The 24,689-nt window shown below is 38.7% G+C and overlaps 2 protein-coding genes across 13 annotated transcripts in view; one reads left to right on the forward strand and one right to left on the reverse strand.

Annotated features, from left to right (window-relative positions):
* The first annotated feature begins 1,217 nt into the window (after positions 1 to 1,217).
* Positions 1,218 to 13,130, forward strand: HNRNPH3 (heterogeneous nuclear ribonucleoprotein H3). 9 transcript variants are annotated; one of them, XM_032314113.1, is made up of 10 exons: positions 1,218 to 1,329; positions 6,675 to 6,809; positions 7,338 to 7,476; positions 7,996 to 8,180; positions 8,635 to 8,721; positions 9,029 to 9,144; positions 10,574 to 10,709; positions 11,479 to 11,574; positions 11,656 to 11,748; positions 11,890 to 13,130. In XM_032314113.1, the coding sequence occupies exons 2-10, from the start codon at positions 6,698 to 6,700 to the stop codon at positions 11,964 to 11,966; spliced, it is 1,041 nt and encodes a 346-aa protein (XP_032170004.1). In that variant the 5' UTR covers positions 1,218 to 1,329; positions 6,675 to 6,697; the 3' UTR covers positions 11,967 to 13,130. The 9 variants fall into 9 exon arrangements, with proteins under 9 accessions (XP_032170004.1, XP_032170002.1, XP_032170007.1 ...); XM_032314111.1 differs by lacking the exon at positions 1,218 to 1,329 and adding an exon at positions 1,574 to 1,739; XM_032314116.1 differs by lacking the exon at positions 1,218 to 1,329 and adding an exon at positions 1,574 to 1,739 and having other exon boundaries at positions 7,996 to 8,135.
* Positions 13,131 to 13,443: 313 nt separating this feature from the next.
* Positions 13,444 to 24,689, reverse strand: part of RUFY2 (RUN and FYVE domain containing 2) — a 55,923-nt gene continuing 44,677 nt past the window's right edge. For all 4 annotated transcript variants that reach the window (XM_032314106.1, XM_032314104.1, XM_032314102.1 and 1 more), the window contains 3 exons: positions 21,838 to 21,886; positions 15,802 to 15,879; positions 13,444 to 15,717 (listed from right to left, as the gene is read on the reverse strand). In XM_032314106.1, the coding sequence (XP_032169997.1) occupies positions 15,574 to 15,717; positions 15,802 to 15,879; positions 21,838 to 21,886 (271 nt within the window). In that variant the 3' untranslated portion in view covers positions 13,444 to 15,573. The remainder of the gene's footprint in view (positions 15,718 to 15,801; positions 15,880 to 21,837; positions 21,887 to 24,689) is intronic.

The raw sequence follows: 24,689 nt of genomic DNA on the forward strand, positions 1-24,689 counted from the left end.
TTAAAAAAAAGTCGTAAGGTGTCCCTAAGGACCCTGGGGGTAGGCCAGCATAACCCCAAAGTATTAGGTATCACTTGTACACGCAATTGTCAAGAATGCAAAGCCCTATTTAGAAAACAACCCGAGGGACACCTGGGTGGCTCAGTTGGTTGGACAACTGCCTTCGGCTCAGGTTATGATCTTGGAGTCCCGGGATCGAGTCCCGCATCGGGCTCCCAGCTCCACGGGGAGTCTGCTTCTCTCTCTGCCCTTCTCCTCACTCATGCTCTCTCTCCCTGTCTCTCTCTCAAATAAATAAATAAAATCTTTAAAAGAAAGAAAGAAAATAACCCGAATTCCTCAGTCATGAGTGCCTGATTTGTCACTGAGGTTATAAAGAGATGAAACAAACAAACAAAAATGAACAAATGAGTTCAGTGGGGAGAACAAACTGGTGGCTGCAGAGGGAATGGGTGAAATAGATATAAGGGGGGGGCGCCTGGGTGGCTCAGTGGGTTAAGCCACTGCCTTCGGCTCAGGTCATGATCTCAGGGTCCTGGGATCGAGTCCCACATCGGGCTCTCTGCTCAGCAGGGAGCCTGCTTCCTCCTCTCTCTCTCTGCCTGCCTCTCTGCCTACTTGTGATCTCTCTCTGTCAAATAAATAAATAAAATCTTAAAAAAAAAAAGAAATAGATATAAGGGATTAGGAGGTACAAAATTGGTTATAAAGTAAGTCACAGAGATGAAAAGCCCAGAATTGGGAATATAGTCAATAGTATAGAATAATGTTATATGGTAACAGATGGTGACTACACTTTTCTTAATGAGCACTGAGAAAGAGTTGTCCAATCAGTGTTGTCTGCCTAAAACTAATCGAACACTGTATGTTAATTATACTTCATTAAAATCAGGAGGAGAGATGAAAAAGGAAGGCACAAGGAGAAAGTGAGTACTTTCTCTTGGGACTATCAGAGGAAATCTGAAATCAAGAGGACTCAGCGAAGGAGACCCGCTGGTGGGGAGTGGGGTGAGGCCGGTTGCCTTAGTGTCAGGGCAGAGAAGAGGAGCCCCAGGCCAAGAGCCAAAATGGGGGTCTGGTGGACACTTTATCTTCGCAGGAGTAAAACACTTATTTTTACTGCATAACGCAAACCTGACAAGAAAAGCCCTCCTTCGCATTTGGCCGCCGAACCACGTGGCAACCCTTCTCTACCGGTGACGCTGGGGTAAGGGTGGGGCCTCTACGGAATTTGTTCTTGGTGCGGACAGAGAATCGAACTTCTCCGAACCGCTTCAACACGCGCACACAATTGCTGCCACTTCACATCCTTCCAGAGTGGGCAGAAAGGTAAGCTCTAGGCATTTAACAGTCTTACAGTAATCCGCGTCTTTTTCTAACTGGACGAGCCCGACTACTTTCCACTCCTACCCCAACAAACTGGACAACCCATTAGCACGCAAGCGCATTTCTTGCCGTAGCGCCAACGCGGGATCGGATCTCTTATCTCGCGAGAGTGGGCCGGCCAGTCTTCGTTGCTCTCGCCCCACCCCCTCCTTCTCGCTCGCTCTCTCCCATCCCCCCAAGCCAGTCTCTCTGCTGCGCAGCTCCCTTAGCGGTTGCTGCTGCTGGAGACGGTTGGAAGAACCGTTGTGGCGAGCGCTACACGAGGCGAGCGACTTCTTCCTCTTCCCGACCGACCCCGCGAGTACCGGAGTCGGCGTTACTGTCGCTCGACAGGGTATCTGAAGTAAAAGGGGGTAGGTTGGGCTGGTAGTGTCGAGAGCGGAGTCGGGAGAAGGACGAAAGAGAGACTGGGAGGGGGTGGGGTGTGTGGGGGGGAAGTGTGGAGGTCGCCGCTCGGAGTCGGCCAGACTGCGCCTCCCAGGCGATCTCCCACTTCAGGGAGGGCGGCCTTCCGTGGGGAGGACTTGCTCGGGTGAAATTCAGTGAACGAAACTGAGGACCGGAGTGGGGGTCATCCAGCATTTCCCCTCTTTCCCTGCTGGTTTGGCCGCCGCCATTTTGGGTACGGTGGCGCGGCCACCTCGGCTTCCCGCCCTTCCCCTCTGTTAATACTTTTTGCCCTTCAGCTTCCGAAAACTGATTTAGAAGGCCGGGGGGGAGGTCAGAGCACCCCGGAAGGGATGAGGGTGGGGAACGAAGCGAGCAGGGAAAGGCTGGGCACTTGGGTGGGGGAGGTCCTGGGCTGGCGGGCGCGCTCCCGATGGAAATGGCGCCGGATGGGCCTGGCCTCCCACCGCGGCCTCCCTTCCTCCGCAGTCTCTGCTGGGCTACCGGGGCTGGCGGGACTGCGAGTGACTTCTGACGCAGATTCCCAAGATGAGAGAGGCTGGAGCTGGGGGAGGAAAGCCAATGGCGACGAAGGCGCTCAACTCCCAAATCCAGGACAAAGGAGGCAGACGGCCTCCTTTGTAATTCCGCCGCCCGGTGGCGAAGGTTTTAAAGCCAGGCTTGGCTGCCGGACGGAGAGGTGGGGATGAGGGGGGGAAAGGGGCGTACTCTCCTTAGCTCTCTGGTCTCTAGGGCCGCTAGATAAACGAGTAAACGAAAGTCTCCGGGGAGGAATAAAGGACGCTTAGCCGGCCCTTATATTCCAGATTTGGAACTTCGAAAAAGAGTACGTACTCATTTTCCAAAGGGTGGTTTGTTTGTTTTTCCTTCTTCTCACATTTATCTTAAACACTTGGTGGGTAATTGTTTTGTAAGCAGTAAAGCGGATGACTTATCAAATAGGAATGTGAAATGGGCATATTTCAAATAGGTCGTTTAGGACTAGTTAACTGTGTTAGAGCTTTCTGAACTTTTGGGTGGGGGTGGGTGGTTTAGCAATGGTTTTGTGTAGTTTGGCACATACTCGGTTATAATTTAAGTAGGAGTTTTACCTTTGGGAAACAGTTGTTAGAACACAGTCAGCGATGGCATAAGTTTGTGTAGCAATTGAGTTACTGACTTTTCAATATTAAATCTCCAAAGGCTACATATTGTGCAAAGAGGGCGGTGGAAGTAAAATATATAAAAAGACAGTTAGCGTTTATTTTCCTTTTGGTAGCTAAGCATGTTTTTTTATTTACTATAGGACTGTGGTAATATTTTGACCCAGAAAATAAGCCTACATAACAAAAAGAAAGTCCAGTCATGTTGTGTGATGATTTTTGGTCCTCAGAACACAAGAGAACTGGGTCTGTAATTTTCCTTGAGTAGGTACAAAGTGACAGGCAGCCTGAGAATAAGCTTCCAATAATAGCTGAATCCCTACAGGAACTCTGTTTTTTCAGCCTTAAAAAAAAAAGAAAAGAAAAAACCCTCGTATTATTTAAGACGGTCTGGTTTGTGGTAACATTTGGAAAAGCCCAGTGTCCTGTAAAATAGTACATGATAAAACCGCTTTCCTAATTGGATTACCTTAGAAACCTTTTTTTCTGCCCTCTTTCTGCATCATCATCTGGAATCTGGAAATCCATCTGATTGCTGATTGCCTTTATATTTTTAATAATCATGTGGGTTTTTTTGGTGTTCTTATTTTGGTAAATAAGTGGCTGAGCTGCAGTAGGTGATGGTAACTTTGTTTTAGAAGAGAACTCCTTTATAATTTTAGACTTCACCTCATTTTAGGTATTAGTGGTGTGTCTACTTTTTCTACTGAAAATTAAGGAGCAAGCACACTGGAAAGAGAAAATGATGTAAATTTTTCATTTTAGTTAGACATATCACCACTTTTTGCCAAATTCCGAAGTTCATTTTTTTAGGACCAGTGGGGTACCATTTATTAAGTTATTTATTGGTGCATCACACCCTAACTACATATTATACTTAAGAAGATAGTCTGTGCCTCTGTGTTACAAAGGAATTTGATGTTTCATTTGATTTTTGTTAAGAGGTGCTTAGCAGCTTTGAGATACAGTTCACAGACCATAAACTTCATCCATTTAAAATCCTACATATGTGGACTTTTGTGACTGGCTTCTTTCACTTAGCATAACTTTTAGGAAATTTTAGTTCTATTCAGAATTGACTACAGTTATCCTAGTTCAACTGCTGGTATTTTTAATTGGTGCTAACACTTGGCAGTCTTAAAACAATTGAGATAGTCATGACGATGTTGAAAAGAAAGGTTGAAATGGATTATCCTGAATAATTAGTAAACTCTGGGTAGTTCCTAGACAGCTTTATTAACATATTAGAGCAGATGATCTTTTTGTATGCCTTCAGAGTTTGTCTTGGTTTTCTTGAAGTAGAATTCTACAATCAAATTTTGAGTTTTGAAGAAGTCTAGTGTGGCTTTATGTTTTGTGCTCTTAAATGCCTGGGGTGGAGAGTCATCCTATAAATAGTTTGTCTTCTGAATCTGGTTAATTTCTCATCAACTTAAAATTGCGTTAACAGTATAGTGTGTGTGGTTTTTTTTTATAGACTTAATACTTTGTTTATAAGTGTCTTTGGTATGGACTGATCCAAAAATCAAAACTACTTTGCTTGCTTAGTGTTTCTTGGAAAGGGCTAAATTTTGTAGTAAAGTTAATTTCCATCCTTTTTTGTGGGTTTTTTTCCCCAGTGTCTTTACATTGTAGAAAGAAATGGGCTAAATGATAAAAAGTATCACATTAAGGTCTTTTCACAACAGATTGGTTTTGCTAAATACTTAATATTTTCCATGAGGAAGTAACATGTGATGTTACATCCTCTCCATTTACTGTTCTATTCTTGAATTGTCCTTAATAAGAAAGAGTTTTTGTTTTGTTTTAGTTTTTTTGTTTGGCCTTTTTTTTTTTTTTTTTTTTTAAAGCCAAACCCAAACTGATTGAGGGTCTACTTGTTTCGAAACTACTCCAGAACAGTATTTTTTTTATCTAGCTAACACGTGCTGTAGTAAACATTGCCCCCTGCCCCACCCAAATCCTAAGGAATCTTGAGTCCTTAAGCCTGCGTTTACTTTGGAAGCCACTTGTACCTATCCTTACTTGCTTTCAAGACTCAGGATACTTTTCCATCCTTTTAAAGTTCATTTATTTATTTTGTGGTCTATTGCAGTAATTTTACAGGAGGGGCCCTTAAAATCCAATAGCAGTGGCTGTTACTGACTGATTACCATGTTGTAGACTGAGCATTTTAGGTCTTAAAACAGTCTGGAGGGGTACGGGCACCACTGCTGTATTTTAGAGCTGAACATAGAGGTTAAGTTTGCTTTAATCAGTCAGTGAGTGGCAGAATAGGGATTCAAAACCAGATTCTCTTTCTCCCTTTCTCAAAAAAAATTAATATGTTGTTTAGGTGCTGAAAATCAGTTGTAACGTCTGATAACAAAAATCATAGTCATCCCACTTTGGATTTCTATGTCTAGAGTGACTCTCGGGACTTTTAAAAAGCAAAACAAGTATGAAAGTTGATTTAAATGCAGAGGTATTTGATTAATAAACACATTTAGAAAATTTCAACATTAGGCTATTTTGAATGCACGTATTCTAGGAAAAAAAATTTTTACTCTTTGCAGATGCTCCTTCTAACAGTTGGACCGATATAATTAGATGGTGTGAAATCAAATATTAGTGAACACTGATATGAAATTATCTTGAAGCATAAAGGAATCAAGTGAACAAATTGTTTTGTTTACAGGGGAGGAGGTGGTGAGGGAAAGGTTTGAAATACTCAGGTGAGTAGGATTCCTACAGCTGCTTAGTGAAATTTGTAAGGTCTGGTAAGTTTTTGCAGCTGAAGGACTTCTGCGTTAGCCTCTTTGAAGTGTTGTGGAATTCTAAAAGAAAGGATTGTTGTTGTCTTTTGGGAAGGGAACTGGGTGTGGATGGGTTCTTTCTGGAGGGTTAGGAGGGCTTTTCACTGTACCCTAAAATACTTCTTGAATGTGAATGTATTACATATTTTAAAATTTGTGTTTAAATGTAAAGCAGTGAGTGAACTGGTTTTGAATGTACTATCTCCAATAACTTCCCAATAGGTGGCTTCAAAAAACACCCATACTGTTGCAGAGCATTCACTTTTGGGTGGAATTTTACCTCAATTTTAAAACTCACCTAATTAACTCATTTTAAAACTGGCTTTTGAGGAGTGTTGAGATTTAGTTAAAACAGAGTTGAGAATTTTTCCTCCTTCAAAAACAATTTGATGTGTTCAGAACTAAAAGTGCATCTAAAAAGACTTTTTATAATGCCATTTTTCTAACATCAAAAAAAGTACTCTCTGAACTTCTGACTTAGGCTCTTTCTGTGAATGGACATTGGTGCAGTGTGCAGCTTTGGAGTGATTAAGTTTTTAAGTTTTTTACATAACTCAGATGAATAATAAGTAAAACCTGGAGAAATGTGAATGAAAATTAGATGAGGGAAAGGCTAGAGTTGATACAGATGACAGAGTCAGGAAATAGGGAGAATCTGAAGACTGATACTGGAATTGTGTAAATTTTCTTAAGATTGGGCATTACATAAAATTTGGTCCTTTGAAATTGGGTACTTTTTGGAGAGAAGGGTCAGGTATCACTAACTTTTCCCAGTCTTTTTGCCTACCCCAAAGTGGGAAGGTGTCATGTTGCTGAACCGTGGCATTGTCAACAAGCCATATGTTACATTTCCTGTTGTGCACCACTGAGTGGTGTTTCTTCAGTACCTGTAGCAAGAGTATATTTTGATTGACTGCTTTATGTGCTTGTTTATTTTTTATAGCATTTAAATCAAACGTTATTGAGATGGATTGGGTTATGAAACATAATGGTCCAAATGACGCTAGTGATGGGACAGTACGACTTCGTGGACTGCCATTTGGTTGCAGCAAAGAGGAAATAGTTCAGTTCTTTCAAGGTACCTCTAGTATTAGTCAAAGTTTAGTAGTATTTTAATTTTATATTTTTATTGTATTACTCAGTTTTTAATTTGTAAGACCCATTTGTTTTGGGGACTTTTTGAGTATGATATCTTGGTTAATGTATTAAGTTATGAAATATGCTCCAGTTAATACTGAATACAGAATGTGTAGAATATGTAAAACCTAACTAATGTGCAATAAACTTAATTGAGAGTAATTATGTATGATGAAATGAACCATGAATTACCATATGGAGCATAGTTAAATTTAATTTAGCTTTTTAATGTATTATAGGTGAGCTTTTAGTGTGTAATTTAAAAAGACTGGTTGCAAAAAAAAATGTAATCCAATAATATTTGAAAAAAATCTTCCGCTTGTATTATGGGGTGATGGGAAACTTAAGCTTTTTTGTTTTGTTTTTGTTTTGTTTTGTTTAGACTTGTTTTAAATATTTGATTCAGATGGGAATGTTTCAGCCTTTAACACTGTTCCCCTTGATGGGGTTATTTGTCCTTGGGTTAAAGGGTTGGAAATCGTGCCAAATGGGATAACATTGACGATGGACTACCAGGGGAGAAGCACAGGGGAGGCCTTCGTGCAGTTTGCTTCAAAGGAGATAGCAGAAAATGCTCTGGGGAAACACAAGGAAAGAATAGGGCACAGGTGGGGATGGAGAGTTTGGGATGGTGTTAAATTTTTATTTTTGGGGGTTGTGGGTCACTATTGCTTAATGGGGGGGTTACAATAACATTTTTCTGGGGTAGTTTAAAAGAATTGATAATTATCTAAATTTAACTTGAAAACTACAGATTTGGGTGGGGAATTAATGCTAATAGTTTGCTTAAATTAAAATTAGATTGTTTCCATTTCTCTGTAGGATGTTGATAAATGCTTTTGTATAATCAGCTGTTTTCTCTAAACACCTATCATGTACTAAAGGAAACAAGCTAAAAATATATTTATATTACATGAATTGTTTTCAAGTGACTAATTTGTCTATGTAAAACTTAAATATTAATTATTTAAGTTTGTAGGTATAAAAATGTTAATTTATGGTGTATTTAGGCAATTTAAATTGGGTTATGTATCTAGATGTAGAAAAACTTACTGAATTTTTGCCCAATATCTTACTTATTCTAATACATTTATGCTGAAACCTGTACCTTAAACATTTTTAAATAGGTATATTGAGATCTTCAGAAGTAGCAGGAGTGAAATCAAAGGATTTTATGATCCACCAAGAAGATTGCTGGGCCAGCGACCGGGACCATATGATAGACCGATAGGAGGAAGAGGGGGTTATTATGGAGCTGGGCGTGGAAGTATGTATGACAGAATGCGACGAGGAGGTGATGGATATGATGGTGGTATGTGTATCTAATGAACAAAGGTTCTGTTGTCATTTTCTTAATGTTCCTGACACTTTGTCAAGAAATACAGAAATGGCAGTAATTTCAGTACCTACTAGGTTTTAAAACCTGTTCATGAAAATAGCCAGCTATGGGACTTGATTGATGCACATATTTGCACCTATATAAGTTATACAGAAAGTAAAATGAAGATATTGGCATATTTTGACACTTTTTTTGTTTGACATCAGGATGAAAGTTAATTTTGATGTCTTAAATGTACTCTAGGATTTTTTTTTTTCCACTGATTGTTACTAACTGCTGCTTTTTTTTTTACGTGCACTGAGTTGCAAGTTGTAAACTTGTAAAAATAATATAACTAGACTACTTACCACAAAATGATTTTATAAAATCGTTTATAAAATTTATCTCTTAAAAATGTATTCATGTATTTTCTCATTAAATTACACAGGTTATGGAGGTTTTGATGACTATGGTGGCTATAATAATTACGGCTACGGAAATGATGGCTTTGACGACAGAATGAGAGATGGAAGAGGTAAACATATTAAAGACATACTCATTTTTAGGTGAATGTTAAATATTTTATACAACATTTAGTGGTGATAATTGGTGACTTCTATGAAATTGACAGATTGAGCATATTTCAGTGCATACTTGTGTGGGGCTTTATATAGATGTATACTTAAAGGTAAATTCTTGATTTTGATACTCATATCAACTCCTGAGATTAATTGGTCAAAGAAAAAGGTCTAAATAAGAAAAGGTATGTATCAGGAGTAAGTTTGTTGAAATGCTTTACTACATGTTTCAATGGATTATAATTGGACATTTTATCCTCTTAGGTATGGGAGGACATGGCTATGGTGGAGCTGGTGATGCAAGTTCAGGTTTTCATGGTGGTCATTTTGTACATATGAGAGGATTACCTTTTCGTGCAACTGAAAATGACATTGCTAATGTGAGTGATTTTAGTAATTTTATCAGTAATTTTTAATTTTTATCCTGGTATCTAATCTTGAAGTGTTCTTAATGTTCTCTTTTTCTTTATAGTTTTACGTCAAGTGCCTTTAATAGGGAAAAATATACACACTCTTATCTATACTGGTTAATGAATATTTTTTTGTCCATTGTATGCTGACTTACCTAGGATTCAAGGAAGTAGATTCATAAAATCCAGTTAAGAATTTAGGGAAAAGATTTATCAGCATAGAGTGTTGCCCTTGTGTCAGGTTTTGAAAGTGGAAAATGTACAAAGCGAAAAAGGTTTAGTTGTTTGGTTCAGCTTTGTAGCTACAGAATGATTACAGTTAGGAGCTGTGAAAATAATGGGAATAGATGCTACTGCTTACTTAAAACTGGTTGGTTTCAAGTTGGTTAGAGTATCTGCGAACTTCAGCACATATGCATCTAGTCACACCCATTCATTTACCTATTGAGTAGTTGCAGTAGAGATCTAGGGACCTGCAAAGCCAGGACTAGTTACCTGGCTCTAAAAGAAATGTACCTGTAGATCTTACAGGGAACTCATTGGTCCTAAGTTTCAGGTACCTTTTAGGATCCCTTTAACCTGATTAACTTGTGATTTACAACTAAGTGATACATTTTAGGGGTATCCATGTACAGTTTGTGTCAATTTGTCAAATTCCACTGGTCTGAATCATAACACCTAAATTCTTTGCACATGTTTCTAAGTCTCTGGTTACCTGTTTATCCTTCAAACGATAATTGTGAAATACTTCCTTGGGAGGAGTAGGAACGGAGGACTTAATTCTCCTCCCTTTCAATGGTAGCGTATGAGATGTTTTCATTTGTTTAGAGTAAACTGTGCTCTGGGTCAGATCCCCTCTCCCATTATCACTTAGCTCTCCCGCCCCTTTCATTTAGCTTATTTTATTTTTTTATTTTTAAAAAAAGATTATAGGGATGTCTGGGTGGCTCAGTCAGTTGGGCAGCTGCCTTTGGCTCAGGTCGTGGTCCCGGTGTCCTAGGATCGAATCCTGCATCGGGCTCCTTGCTTGACTGGAAGCCTGCTTGTCACTCTGCCTGCCTGTGCTCGCTATCTTAAAAGGTTATATTTATTTCTGTTTCATTCAGCTAGCAAGCAGAGGGAGAAACAGGCTACCTCATGAGCAGGGAGCCTGATGCAGGGCTCCGTCCCCGGACCCTGAGCTGAAGGCAGACGCTCAATCAAGTGAGCCACCCAGGTGCCCCCGACTGAGTTTATTTTAAAGAAATAATTTTTTTGCATTTTCCTCCATGTTTATGGTCCTAGAATGTTCGTAGTTGACTTGTTAGCTTTGCAATACAAGGCAGTAAAAAGATTTGTTTTAATGAATGAGGGAAAACCAAGGTATATGGTGATTTAGTAAGTGTTTTCTCTTATTTAGTTCTTCTCACCACTGAATCCAATACGAGTGCATATTGATATTGGAGCTGATGGCAGAGCAACAGGAGAGGCAGATGTAGAGTTTGTGACACATGAAGATGCTGTAGCTGCCATGTCTAAAGATAAGAATAACATGCGTAAGTATCCTTGGCTTGCTATCTAGTTTCTTAGGTGTGAACTTGTTTATAAAATAACATTTGTAATTTCTCAAATGTAATATGCTACAAGGTTTTTAGGTAAGTAACCCTTGGTAGTCATTGGGACTGAAACCATATGGCCTCTAAGAAGTTAAGATTTCATTCACGGCGAGGGGGCGGGGAGGGAGGTTGAAGAGTTAATTCAGACTCAGTACTTAACAGGTTATCTAAGCTTAAGTTATTAAAGAGGGAAAATAGGTATATTACTAGCATGTTCTTGAGTTCCCATGCCATTTGCAAATTGGGACTTTTTAACCCATCCATCAAGTTAGTTGTCTTATTTCTGTATGCCATCAAACTGGTTTTAAATCATTAAATTTTACCCAGACCAGTGATTCGTAAACCTGGCTACACACAAATCACTTTGTAGTAATCTTTCATGGACATTATTTTCATGACATGATTTGAATTCATTTCTTTGGACGTGGAATGTATTTTAAGCAGCACAGTAACTGGTTCCGAAATAAGGAATCAGCCCTTTTATAGATAAGGAAATGGAGGCCCCAACCACATTTTACGTTTAGCCTTGTACAATTTGAACAAAACATGCTAGGTTAGGTTTTAGCCTCTGGTGTTCATCTTATCACTGCACAAGGAATTATGTGAATATATTCCCAGGTTAATACTAACTTAATTAATATTAGCTAATTATCATTTTATTGATAAATTTTGATCCATCATTCCTTCCTTATTACTCTTTGTCTTAAAGAACATCGGTACATTGAACTCTTCTTGAATTCTACTCCTGGAGGCGGTTCTGGAATGGGAGGTTCTGGAATGGGAGGCTACGGCAGAGATGGAATGGGTAGGTAAAGTTTTTTAAATGAGCAGAGTTAACACATGTAGCAGTCAATCTCACTTTTTTTTTTCTTTTTTCTTTTTAAAGATAATCAGGGAGGTTATGGATCTGTTGGAAGAATGGGAATGGGTAACAATTACAGTGGAGGATATGGCACTCCTGATGGCTTGGGTGGTTATGGTAAGTGTCATTGGTTACTGTGGCTTGATATGTTAGTCCCCATGTGTGTAGACACTTTTTTAAGTTCATGTATTATCATCAATGAAGTATGTACTGATAGTTTCTAACAAGTTGTTTTTGTTGTTGTTTTTGTTTTTTAAGGCCGCGGTGGTGGAGGCAGTGGCGGTTACTATGGGCAAGGGGGCATGAGTGGAGGTGGATGGCGTGGCATGTATTAAAGCATAACCACCAACATAAAAGTCCTGACAATAGCGTCTGGTCTACTAGACTTTCTTACAGATTTAATTTCTTTTGTATTTTAAGAACTTTATAATGACTGAAGGAATGTGTTTTCAAAATATTATTTGGTAAAGCAACAGATTGTGATGGAAAAATCTGTTTTCTGTAGGTTTTATTTGTTGCATACTTTGACTTAAAAATAAATTTTTATATTCAAACCACTGATGTTGATACTTTTTATATACTAGTTATTCTTGAGGATGTGCTGCTTTCCTAAGATTTGGGTTGATGTATTTTACTATTAGCTCTACAAGTAGTAGTATAGTATAATTGTAGAGGACAATGGTTCACCTTTTCATAAACTACAAGTCTTATTAATAAGCAGACATCTGGAATAGAGCTTGGAAAATAGTGTAACTTTTTTTCTCCTGGACAGTACTGTAAATATAAAAACCTAAGGATGAGTGTAGGTGGCTTCAGGAGTGTAAATTCAGCTAATTTCTATTTTAGTCATTCTTTTCAAATGTCATTTATCAGGCATAGCTATGAAATGTTGAAGATCTTGAGGTACTTGGATTTCTGAATATTCATAATTGTGTTACCTGGGGATGAGAATGTTGGAAGTTTAAAATTCTAGCCCTAGATTTTAGAATAAATTCACTCAGCACTTGACTGAAGTACCAAAAAAATGTTTCCAAAAAAGTGATAGTTGTAAGTTATCTCAAAATGTCTTAGACTAGCTTAAGATTCTCAGTGACATGAGAATCCAATGTAAGTACAAAAGTATTTACTGTGGAGTATAATTCTCACAGCTGTATTTTCAGTTTTTCTGCCCAGTATAGCATATGGTTTCTCAATAATTGTATAAATGATTAAACAAATACAAGAGACAAGTCCATGTGATAGTTTTAAAATGAGAGTCCTGGAAGTTGGATTTTGCATTTGATCTCTGGAGTTTTAGAGCCATTGTATTAAAAAATACTATGTGTAGCAAGGAAAAGGTGCTTTTTACTTTTAATCCCTTTGATCAATATGGCTTTTTTCCCCAAAATTGGCTAATGGATCAAAATGAAACCTGTCAATGTGAATTCAGTTATTGACCTTGTTACTTGTTTTTGCTAGAAATGTTATTAATGTAATAAATATCAACGTGGGAGATAATAGTGTGGCCTCTGTCCTAGAATGATTTGTGTCGGTTACTGATTGTAAATCAGATTGGTGGACGATATTCTAAGGGAACATTAGACAGAGTGACACCTAAGGAGTGATTTCTACTGTTGCAGAAAGAAGAGGTTCCATAAGCTAACACAGCTATCTGCTAAAGCAGAGATCCATCTTAATGTTTGTACCCCTCCTAAATTAATCCACTTACATATTAGGCTAATACCACTTACCTTTTTTTTTTTAAAGGATTGTATGTGATTTCCCAGGACCTGCTCTATTAAAATCTTTAAGTAGTAAAGGTATAAAAAGTTATAAGTGCAAGTTGCCCTTTGAAGGGCTAATTTTTCATGTTTTATTTGGTTTATAAAATTCACATTTTAAAACATTGCAGAGTAGAAGAATTACAGTCACAATTCCTTGGCACTATGATACATAGCATTACTGTGGGTAGTACTGGCTAGACGAAGGAATGGTATGTGAAATTCATGAAGATAAATACTTTCAATGAGGGCAAATCTTGAAGATTAGAAAGTGTAGGTTCACAATACAAGTGAAGTTTTACAACAAAATCCAACATTTAGTATAAATAGCTTTTAAATAAGAACCGAAACTAAATGAAGCAAATTGTATTGCTATCATAAAAGCTTGACTACAAAAAGCCCAAAACCAGTGGTGATAAACAGGAGTTTTGAATAAGAAAGAATTTAATGGGGAACTGAAAATCATGGTTTATTTGTTGAATGAAACCCAGCTTTGGGATTTAAGCAAAATCACATTTTAAAGTGTGTATTAATAAGCACAGTAATAAAAAAACACAGTATTTGAAACTTCATAGTTGCTTATTCTCATTTTTAACAATCATAAAAATGTTAATCACCCCATCAGTAAAAACAGTTCAAGAATATAATTCTCTTGACAGCATTTCTGTCGGCATTCAAGAAAGACCACCTAAAAATCTGTACAGCAGGTTCTAACTGAAGACCTCAAAAGCTAACGGGATTTGGAGAAAATAAATCCTCAAGTAAAATACTGATTTCATACTTTGGCAATTTAGAAAATTAAGCCCTAGTGAAAGTATATATACTCTGAGGAAAGGATCCTGCAGAATAACCCCATTTTAGGTGGGTGGGGGGCATGATTAATTTACTAAATGTAATGCTCCTAGGAGTAATCAAAGATTCCTATCTGACCTGTTTGAAAGGTTCACAGACTTAAAGTGCATGGCTAAAGTTAACACCAAAGGGGCAAAAAAGGATCTAAGTGGTGATGGTACTCAAAGGATTAATGAGATGAGTAACCTTTTACATATTCTTGGTGTGCTATAAGAATGGTAAAATGGGATTAGTGTTTGACTCTTTCATGCTGGAAATAGACCATGTATTTCGTGGCAGGGCTGAGACCACATCTTCATCTGCTCAGGATCCTGGCTTGGAGGCATTCAGTATAGGGTGAATATTTCACTCTATACAGAACTGCAGTAGTGGATCACTACACTGTAATGCTTCCTAAAATCTACTGGAATGTAAATAGAATAAAATTTTTAATTACTCAAGTTCCATCAAAGGCAAACTACTTTAGATTTCTCCTTTGATGCTTAGAGGAGAATCAATCAGGAGCCTGTAACCCCTTACTATTAATAAACATTTTCTTCTGGGATGGATTTTTTTCTTTCTAAGAGGTGTTGAGCCCTCCCTCAAGTTTGGTGAGTCAGGTATAACGTGGAAAAGATGTGTAAGTAATAATTTAAAGACTAGTTCAACTTCCTCTCAAAATATGGAAAAAGTTGAGGTAAAATAATACCTCTTTAACCTACTATATCTGAAAATACCAATAAATACATTGATTAGAGGAAGACCAAAAGGAAATTTTTACAGGATAAAATATTGGCCTCTTCTAATGGAAAACGGACAAAGGAAGTGGGGCAGAAAGGACAAGTTATTAAGGATGAAACCTTAGCAAGCTAATGAAAAGACTGTTGAACTGGAATATTAATACTTGCAAATAGCTCAATGTATTTCTGATCTGAGAACTGTGATACTTTAAAGTGCATTAAGAAAATTACAGGCACCATCAAATACTTGACAATTTGCAGAGTAAAAGAATCTGAACCCCTATTTTTAAGAAGACCTTTACACAATAAGGCAAATGTGTGTTAGCTCTGCTATCTGGCCTTTTTAGTGGTGTTACAAGTTACACAACTATTACATCAATTAGGAATTAACAAGTTATTTTAAAGCATGCCCTGTTGAATGTTCTTTCTGAATAACAATGAGCTATTCTACAGCTTCTAATTCCCATGTGCTGTATATGTGGAAGATAAAACTGGTACCAGTACGGTCTGAAAGCTGCTTAAGAAGGGCTGACTAAATACATCATGTACATGGTTCATACACTGACCATTCATTGTAGGTACTTTCATAAACAAGGACTTAGTCTGGAGTCTTATGGCAAATTAGACGAGCATCTCTGGATCAGCAATGCGTGACAGGAATCACAAACTCGTACCGGCTTTGGTGAAGAAGGCAAAGGCAGTTCGTTGTCAGAGCAAGCGTTACAGAAAATTTCCCCACAATTTCTACAGTGGTGCTATTAAATGGAAAAATTAAAAAAAAAAAAATTAGAAGTCATGTTTGCATCAAGTCCTTCAGACTCATTTCCTATCTCCCTTACCTTTCTCTTAGAAAGTGAGAATTCTGTTTCACAAAGTTTACAATGTGTTGCTTCCTTGTCTTTCAACCAAACCAGTCCCTAGAAGGAAGAAGCATGAAAATTAATATGCTAAAGTTAACATTAAAAATTATACATGTGAACATTTTCAACCAAAAACCATCTAAGAATATAGAGATGACTTGGAAATGAGTCCTTTTCTTTGAGAGATACTGAAATAGTTGGGAGAATTAAGTATTAAAATAATCTGGGTGAGGGAGAAGGGATAGTTGAATATAAATACAAGAAAGGCCATAAACTGTGAAATACTGAAACTGGCTAATGGGCTAGTTTTTTCTCTGTACAACTGTTTGGACATTGCCATTATCAAATGTTTAAAAACTTAAAGCGGGGGGGGGGGCGCCTGGGTGGCTCAGTGGGTTAAAGCCTCTGTCTTCGGCTCAGGTCATGATCCCAGGGTCCTGGAATGGAGCCCCACATCGGGCTTTCTGCTCAGCGGGGAGCCTGCTTCCCTTCCTCTCAATGCCTGCCTCTCTGTCTACATGTGATCACTGTCAAATAAATAAAATCTTAAAATTTATTAATGGGAATATTCTTTAAGGAAAAAGAGCCTTAGAGGTTATCTAGTCCAACAGTAAGGATACATTTTCACTATGAAATACATATGAGTTTGGCAATATGCATTCCATATACCACAGTCAGTCCTTAAAATCTGAAGAGAATTTGGAAATCACGTTAGAATTCATTATTTTAGAGGAGACTTCACCTTAAGTTTTACATGGCTATTAATTCCCTTAAATTCTATAACACATGTAATGGCTACTGTGTAGATGAATAGAAATTGTATGTATTGTAAGTCATTAACAGGTGAGAACATGACTCCTGAAATTTCTAAATTGATCTTGGGTCGGATCTTAACCGACCTAAGATCCTGGCTAGGAACATTTTTTTCCCTACAAAAGCAATTCTGTATAGAAGACCCAAGTGAAGGAAGTCTTCAGTGCTTCTGTTTAGGGCCATCACATGTTCCATTTTAAAACAGTCAGACTAAGCCATGTTGCTGCTGCCAAAGAACCAAGTACAGCTGACCCTTGAACAAATGGGGATAAGGGGTGGCAGCTTCCACATCAACAAAAATCTGCATGTAACTCTTGACTCCCCCCAAAACTTTTCATTTAATAACTTGTTGACCAGAAGCCTTACCAGTAACAGTTAACATACATACTGTATATGCATTACATGTATTCATATACTATTGTATTCTTAAAATCAAGCTGGGGAGTGGGGGGCAGGGCCTGGATAGCTCATACCAGACACACCAGTAAATAATCAAATGAACTGTAGAATTTCTTTAAAACTAAGATGGGACCTTAAAGATAATCCAATGCAACTTGTTGAATGCTATTAAAAAGGAAAGTAACTTCCCAAATGTCCAAAAGCCATCTAATGGAAGCAGCTTTGCTCCCTGCCAGGCTATACCTTAAGGGATGGAGAGCCTGCAATGAAGCAAATTTCCAAGCAAAAGTAATCTTTCTGACAGCAGGGCTTGGTCTTGAGAATTTTTTTTTTTAAGATTTTATTTGACAGAGATCGCAAGTAGGCAGAGAGGCAGGCAGAGGGAAGGAGGGGTAAGCAAGCTCCCTGCTGAGCAGAGAACCCAATGTGGGGCTCAATCCCAGGACCCTGAGATCATGACCTGAGCTGAAGGCAGAGGCTTTAACCCACTGAGCCACCCAGGTGCCCCTTCCAGAATGTTTACTTTTTTTTTTTTTCTTTTAGAATTATTTATTTGGAAGAGTATATGTGGGGGGGGTGGTAGGAACAATGGTAGAGGGAAAGAAGCAGGCTCCACTGAGCCCAGAGCCCAATGCGGGGCTTGATCTCACAACCCCAAGATCACGACTCAAGCCAAATTCAATGAAAGTTTGATGCTTAACTGACTGAGCCACCCAGGCACCACTAGACTTTTTTTTTTTTTTCATTTGACTAAACTTACCCTTCCCGTCTCCCAAGGAGAAAAGCTATACAGTGCAGGGTAGGCCTAGTGTGTCAGCTGGAAGAGACCTCAGAGATCAGTACCTATAGCTCCCATTTTACAAATAGAAAAACCTGTCCAGAAGGTTAAACCTGTCCAGAAAGCTAAAGTTGCTTCCTCAAGGAAACAGCTGTTTTAAAGCAGAGTCAAAACTAGAAGGGAGCAAGCTATTCCTCTGTAAACATGGCTATCATTCTCTGCCTAATTCCAGAATGTCAGCGACCCAACCACACCGTGCCAAAAGGATAGAGGATCCTTCTCTGGAGAAACTCAGCTGCCTCAGAGAAAATTCCTGTAGATACTAACATAATTTGGAGAGAGTACCCAGCAGTTTGCTATTAACAGATTCTCTATGGTGAGGCCTACCAGTCTACAAAAACCCATTCCCATCTACCCAACCAACACCCACAGGGCTTTTCAAGATTTTTTGTGCCTTTACTGAAGTGGAATTTTCCAACATTTAAGGAATAACAGGCATGATGAGGTACTTAAGCCAAATAAACCCAGGAAAGGAATTCAGAAGGAAGAAAGGTGGGGGGCACCTGGGTGGCTCAGTGGGTTAAGCTGCTGCCTTTGGCTCAGGTCATGATCTCAGGGTCTTGGGATCGAGTCCCGCATCGGGCTTTCTGCTCAGCAGGGAGCCTGCTTCCCTCTCTCTCTCTCTCTCTCTGCCTGCCTCTCTTCCTACTGGTGATCTCTGTTAAATAAATAAATAAAATCTTTAAAAAAAAAAAAAAAAAAAAAAGGAAGAAAGGTGGTAGCAAAAGAAAAACTATAACGAATATCCTCAGAGAGAAAATGCAGGATGCCATTTTTAAAAGGAAAAATGAGTAAATAAGGGCCTGACTATTAAAAATACGGTAGAATTAAAAATTCTCCTAGAAAGCTGCACCTGAATCTAACCAAACCTTTACATTTAACTTCCAGTTTACAGGCAGTAAGAGAACAGAGGAACAAGTTTAAAGTTACTGTGGGCCAGCAGATAAAATCCAGAATGTAAGAAACTCTGTAGGACAGCTATCCTAGACCATCAACTGGTCAACAGCAAGGACAAAAAAAATCCAGTCAAATATAAATCAATTTTCATACAGATCAAAACAGAGAACACATAATATTTTGTTGAAGACAGACATAAATAATAAAACTACAAAGAAAAACAACATAATGATGAACACAAAATAGAGAATTATTAGTATAAGGAAGAGAATGTAAACAGGGAGCAAACATTCTATTATAAGCTAATCAGAGTATGCCAGTGTTATGTTTTATTTTAAATAAGTGTTTGGTTTTTTTTAAAGATTTTATTTATTAGAGAGAGAGAGCAAGTGTGAGAGAAGATGAGAGAGAGAGGAAAGAAGGGGCACAGGGAGAGGGAGAAGCAGACTCTCCACTGAGCAGGGAGCCTGACACATGGCTCAATCCCAGGACCCTGAGATCATGGCCTGGGCTGAAGGCAGAGGCTTTAACCCACTGAGCCACCCAGATGCCCTATGCTAGGGTTTTTAAGTTATATTTATACAGTTATATATATGGTATGTTTCATAATGAAAAAACTTTTACAGAACTTAAATGACAGTTGGGCAGACATCCCTACCCATCCAAAAAAATGTGAGAGCAAAATAAAACGCCTATACGCAGATGCACAAATTCTTAAAACCTTTGTCTTTTCAATTCCGCATTTTCTAGGAAGCTACAGAAGGACGCATTTCCCAAAACAAGGGAGTAAGCCAAGAAAGACATTAAAGGGTTCAGGTAACAGGAACTCTAACATATAAGCGAATTCTAAAAATGGCAGCAAAGGAAAATATCAAGACGGGGGGTGACCAAATCTGACTGAAGCAGAAGAGTAAAGAACTCCACGAGGGGTGACTCCAAGGGAAAAAGAACCTGATTCATTTTGCCATAGGAAAGCTTTTTTTTTTTTTTTTTTAAATATTTTATTTATTTGAGAGAGCATGAATGAGAGAGAGCATAAGCAGGGTGAAGGGCAGAGGGAGAAGCAGACTCCCCACTGAGCAGGAAGCCCGATATGGAACTCAATCCCGGGACTCCAGGATCATGACCTGAGCCAAAGGCAGATGCTTAACTGACTGAGCCGCCCAGGTGGCCCAACATGGGAAAAGCTTTAATCAAGAAGCATGTTAGGGAGGGCGCCTGGGTGGCTCAGTGGGTTAAGCCGCTGCCTTCGGCTCAGGTCATGATCTCAGGGTCCTGGGATCGAGTCCCACATCGGGCTCTCTGCTCAGCAGGGAGCCTGCTTCCTCCTCTCTCTCTGCCTGCCTCTCTGCCTACTTGTGATGTCTCTCTGTCAAATAAATAAATAAATAAAATCTTTTAAAAAAAAAAAAAAAAGAAGCATGTTAGGGAGGCACCTGGGCTTAGGTCATGATCCCAGAGTCCTGGGATTGAGCCCCGCATGGTGCTCTCTGCTAGGCAGGGAGCCTGCTTCTCTCTCTCTCTCTCTGCCTGCCTCTCTGCCTACTTGTCTGTCTGTCAAATAAATAAAAAAATTTTTAAAAAAAGAAGCATGTTAGGGGCGTGCCTGGGTGGCTCAGTCGGTGGAGCATCTGACTCTTGGGTTTCCGCTTAAGTCATGACTGAGCCCCTTACTGAGCCCCGTGTTGGGGCTCTATGTTCAGTGTAGAGTCTGTTTGTCTCTCTCCTTCTGCCCATCCCCTCCCCTACTACCACACCCTCTCAATAAATCTTTTTTTTTTTTTTTAGATTTTATTCATCAGAGAGAGCGCGGGCAGTGGGAATGACAGGCAGAGGGAGAAGCAAGCTACCCACTGAGCAAATAGTTTCATGCAGGACTTGATCCCAGGAACTGGGATCATGACCTGAGCTAAAGGCTTAATTGTCTGAGCCACCCAGGCATCCCTAAATAAATAAAATCTTAAAAAAAAAACAAAACATTATAAAAAGCTCAAATGCTCTAATACAAAACTTTATTTTTTAAAACTCAATTTAGTTAACATACAGTATAATATGAGTTTCAGGGGAAAGGCAATTATTAATTCCAAAGGGAAAAAGAAATAGTTCAAGAAAGCAAGCATAATCACAATACACTACATGGCCCAGCGAAGAACAACATTTAAATAGTCAAAGAATGGAGAGTAAATGAATTACATGAAAACTTAATTACACTGGGAGGACAATGAAGAGCAAACAGACCAGGGTGAAAGTCAGCAAAATTCCTCATCCACCATCTTAACTAGGCTATAGATAGGTCTAAAATAGCTCTAAAATAAGTGAGCAAATAATATATACTGCCTATTATTTAGAAATAGGGGGCAAAGCCGGAAGAAACAACTGAAAGAACTGGAAGTAGCTCCCTTCAGGTGGCAGGAGCTAGGTTGGATAAGGGAGGGGGGTGAACAGAAGACTGCTACCATTCTTTTTTAAAAATTCTTTCTAGCACTAATTGACTTTTTAAATTATTTTCACATAACACTGCTAAAAAAACAGGATGCGAAGCTGTGTGGTAGGAGGCAATCTCACTGAACTACTCAGAGAGAAACTATTTTGTATTGTAGAAGGGACTCTGTGTCCAGATGCATTCGGAACCATATACTCAAACACTGTACTAATCACTTTTCTCACATATTAACCTCGATATTCAAAGCAACCTGCAAAATCATATGCCCATTTCAGAAGCCATTCAGAAGAAGAAACAAACTCCATGAAGGTATGACTTGTTGCCAGTCAAACAGACCAGCACAGGAAATCAAGGACTCTTGAAGACAAGATTCACTATCAGGACACGCTGCACAGGAAGATAGAAAAAATTCTTTCCAAGGCCATTTCCAACATGATTACTGACTGATTCTAGAGATGTAACAGGGAAGAGTTGGATCCCCATCATCCCGGACACCTGTCTGGGGCGTCTGTCTCTATAATCCTGGGATTCAGGAACAGTACCTTAGGTTGATACAGGGCTTTACCTTCTATTGGAGACACACATATATCCCTACTTTCCTACTTGAGAAAGAGTTTCTACTCACCTGCAATGCTTTGTTGGCTTCTTTTATATCTTCTATTTTAAGTTTTGATCTGAAAAGATTACAAATGGGTCCATGTGTCAGTAAATATATTAAACACAGAACATCTAGCAACTCATTCAGGTACTGGTTTTTCATAGGATATAAAATTGTATATACTAAATGATTCTAATGATCTTCTTTGACTAGTGGGATTATATTTTATATTTTCCTGTACTTTCAAAAAGAAAAATGTCCTTTTTAAATTAAAAAAATTGCTTTAGCAAAAGAATATTGGCATTTTCATGTGGCTATGACAATATCAGTAATAGCATTTACTGTAATCTCACAGTGCACCAGACATGTTATATGACCTTTGCATGTATATGCTCATTTAATCTTCAAAAAAAGCCCTAACCAGTTTTTTTTAAGATTTTATTTATTTATTCATGAGAGACAGAGAGAGAGAGGGAGGCAGAGGCAGAGGGAGAAGCAGGCTCCCTGGGACTTGATCCCAGGACCCAGGGATCATGACCTGAGTCAAAGGCAGAGGCTTAACCAACTGAGCCACCCAGGTGCCCCCAAAACCCACCTATTTTTTTGAAGATCAACCAGAGGCAGCTAGGTGGCTCAGTCTGCCTTCGGCACAGGTCATGATCCTGGGGTCTTGGGATCGAGTCTGGCATCTGGCTCCCTGCTCTTCAGGGAACCTGCTTCTCCCTCTCCCACTGCCCTTGCTTGTGTTCCCTCTCTGGCTGTCTCTCTTTGTCAAATAAATAAATAAAGTCTTAAGAAAAAAAAAAGATTAATCAGTATCGATAAAGTGAAGCCTGATGAGGTTTCATCACTCATAACAGGTCACAGAGGCAGTAACTGGGGAAGCCAGGATTCAAACTCTGTTCTTTGTGATACTAAAGCCCACGCTAGCCATTATACACACTATTTCTCTACCAGATGCAAAAGAACGGTAAGAGTGGGAATATTAAGGAAAATACAATTGTGATACTTTTCACCTTTTGAAAATACATATCAATAAACTTGCAAATTATAAATAACACTATTTATCTGTGATCCTACTACCCAGAGAGGATAATCTGCATGTTGGTGAGTATGTGTATATTTTATTTTTATTTATTTATTTATTTTAAAGGATTTTACTTATTCATTTGACAGACAGAGATCACAAGTAGGCAGAGAGGCAGGCAGAAAGAAAGGAGGAAGCAGGCTCCCTACTGAGCAGAGAACCTGATGCGGGGCTGGATCCCAGGACCCTGGGATCATGACCTGAGCTGAAGGCAGAGGCATTAACCCACTGAGCCACCCAGGTGCCCCAAGTATGTGTATATTTTAAAAATTCATTTAAATTCATTTACTTAACATATAGCGTATTTCTGGTTTCAGAGGTAGAGGTCAGTGATTCATCAGTCTTATGTAACCTCTAGTACTCATTACATCATCTGGCTCCTTAATGCCCATCACCCAGTAACCCCATCCACCTGAGTATGTGTATATTTTAAATGGAATCATCATTTATATAGTTTTCCATAAACAGCTCTTTTCAGGTAATCATAAATCTTGAAAGGCCAAGAGCTACTGGCTTGTCGTTAAGCATCTGCCACATCATTATGGTAAAATGGTTACATGGTAGACAATGAAAAATATAAAGTAGTTTATATCATCATCTACTGTGGAACTTTCAACTTATTTCAAATTTCTCACCACAAAAATTGTTCATTAAAATTGGAATGACCAAAATATTTGTATTCTTTTTCATAGGAAAACTACTTAAAAATGAAATTACTGGATCAAAAGATATATAAAGTCTCTGCTCCTGAAGCAGAACAGTAGGAAATGGCTTCATACTACTAGTGTTCCTTGTTCCAAGACATAAAAACAAAATGTAGTTTTTTTTAAAGTTCTTTTATTTGTTCTTAAATTTTTTATTTTTTTAAAGATTTTTTTAATTTATTTGACAGAGAGAGTGGGAACACAAGCAGGGGGAGTGGGAGAGGGAGAAACAGGCTTCCCAATGAGCAGGGAGCCCGATGCGGGGCTCGATCCCAGGACCCTGGGAACATGACCCGAGCCAAAGGCAGACACTTAATGACTGAGCCACCCAGGCGCCCCAAAATGTAGTTTTTTTAAATCTAGTTCATATTTCTACAGTAGGAAAAATCAATGTAAAACTACAGAGATTAAAAATACAACACAAAATTTTCTTGTCTAAATTCGCATCTACAAAATGTAGCTGAAAAAAATGGATGCTGGAGAGAATAATGGTCAAAATAGTAACTGTGCTACATAGAAAACCAGAATATGGAATGAAAGTAGCTTAATGGCATTTGCTACAGAAATTGTTATGAAAATTCACTGGCATTGATCTATTTCTGGGTAAAATGCCTTTAATTACAAATAGGGACACAGCTAATATTGCCCCCTCCGATATGAACTGCCATACTACCCTAAAGAAAGGAATAGCAGCCACAGTTCGAGTAAGCAAAATATACAAGAACATCTCCTCTCTGCAGGGAGAAAACAGAGGCCCATATTATTCATTTTAATTAGCTTTTATTTAGAAATATTTAATTGTGTAAAAATATTCAACCGTGGCATGAAAACAGCAGAGAGAAGGGTCAAGATAAAACATGAGGCTATAATAAATGTGACACAATTGATGATGACACTACAGGAAAAATATCCATAAATGATACAACCTCTGATAATCCTGAAACCTCTGCTTTGAGGAAAAAAAGAAAAATCTGTCATTTTCTTTATGTGGAAAGAATCTGTTTTACAGAATACTGTTTGCAAGAGTCCAGGAAATTTGTTTTTCCAAACTAAAAATTCTTGTTGGAATTTAAGCTTTGATGAGTGTA

This window comes from Mustela erminea, chromosome 14, assembly GCF_009829155.1.
Source record: "Mustela erminea isolate mMusErm1 chromosome 14, mMusErm1.Pri, whole genome shotgun sequence".
Lineage (NCBI taxonomy): Eukaryota > Metazoa > Chordata > Mammalia > Carnivora > Mustelidae > Mustela > Mustela erminea.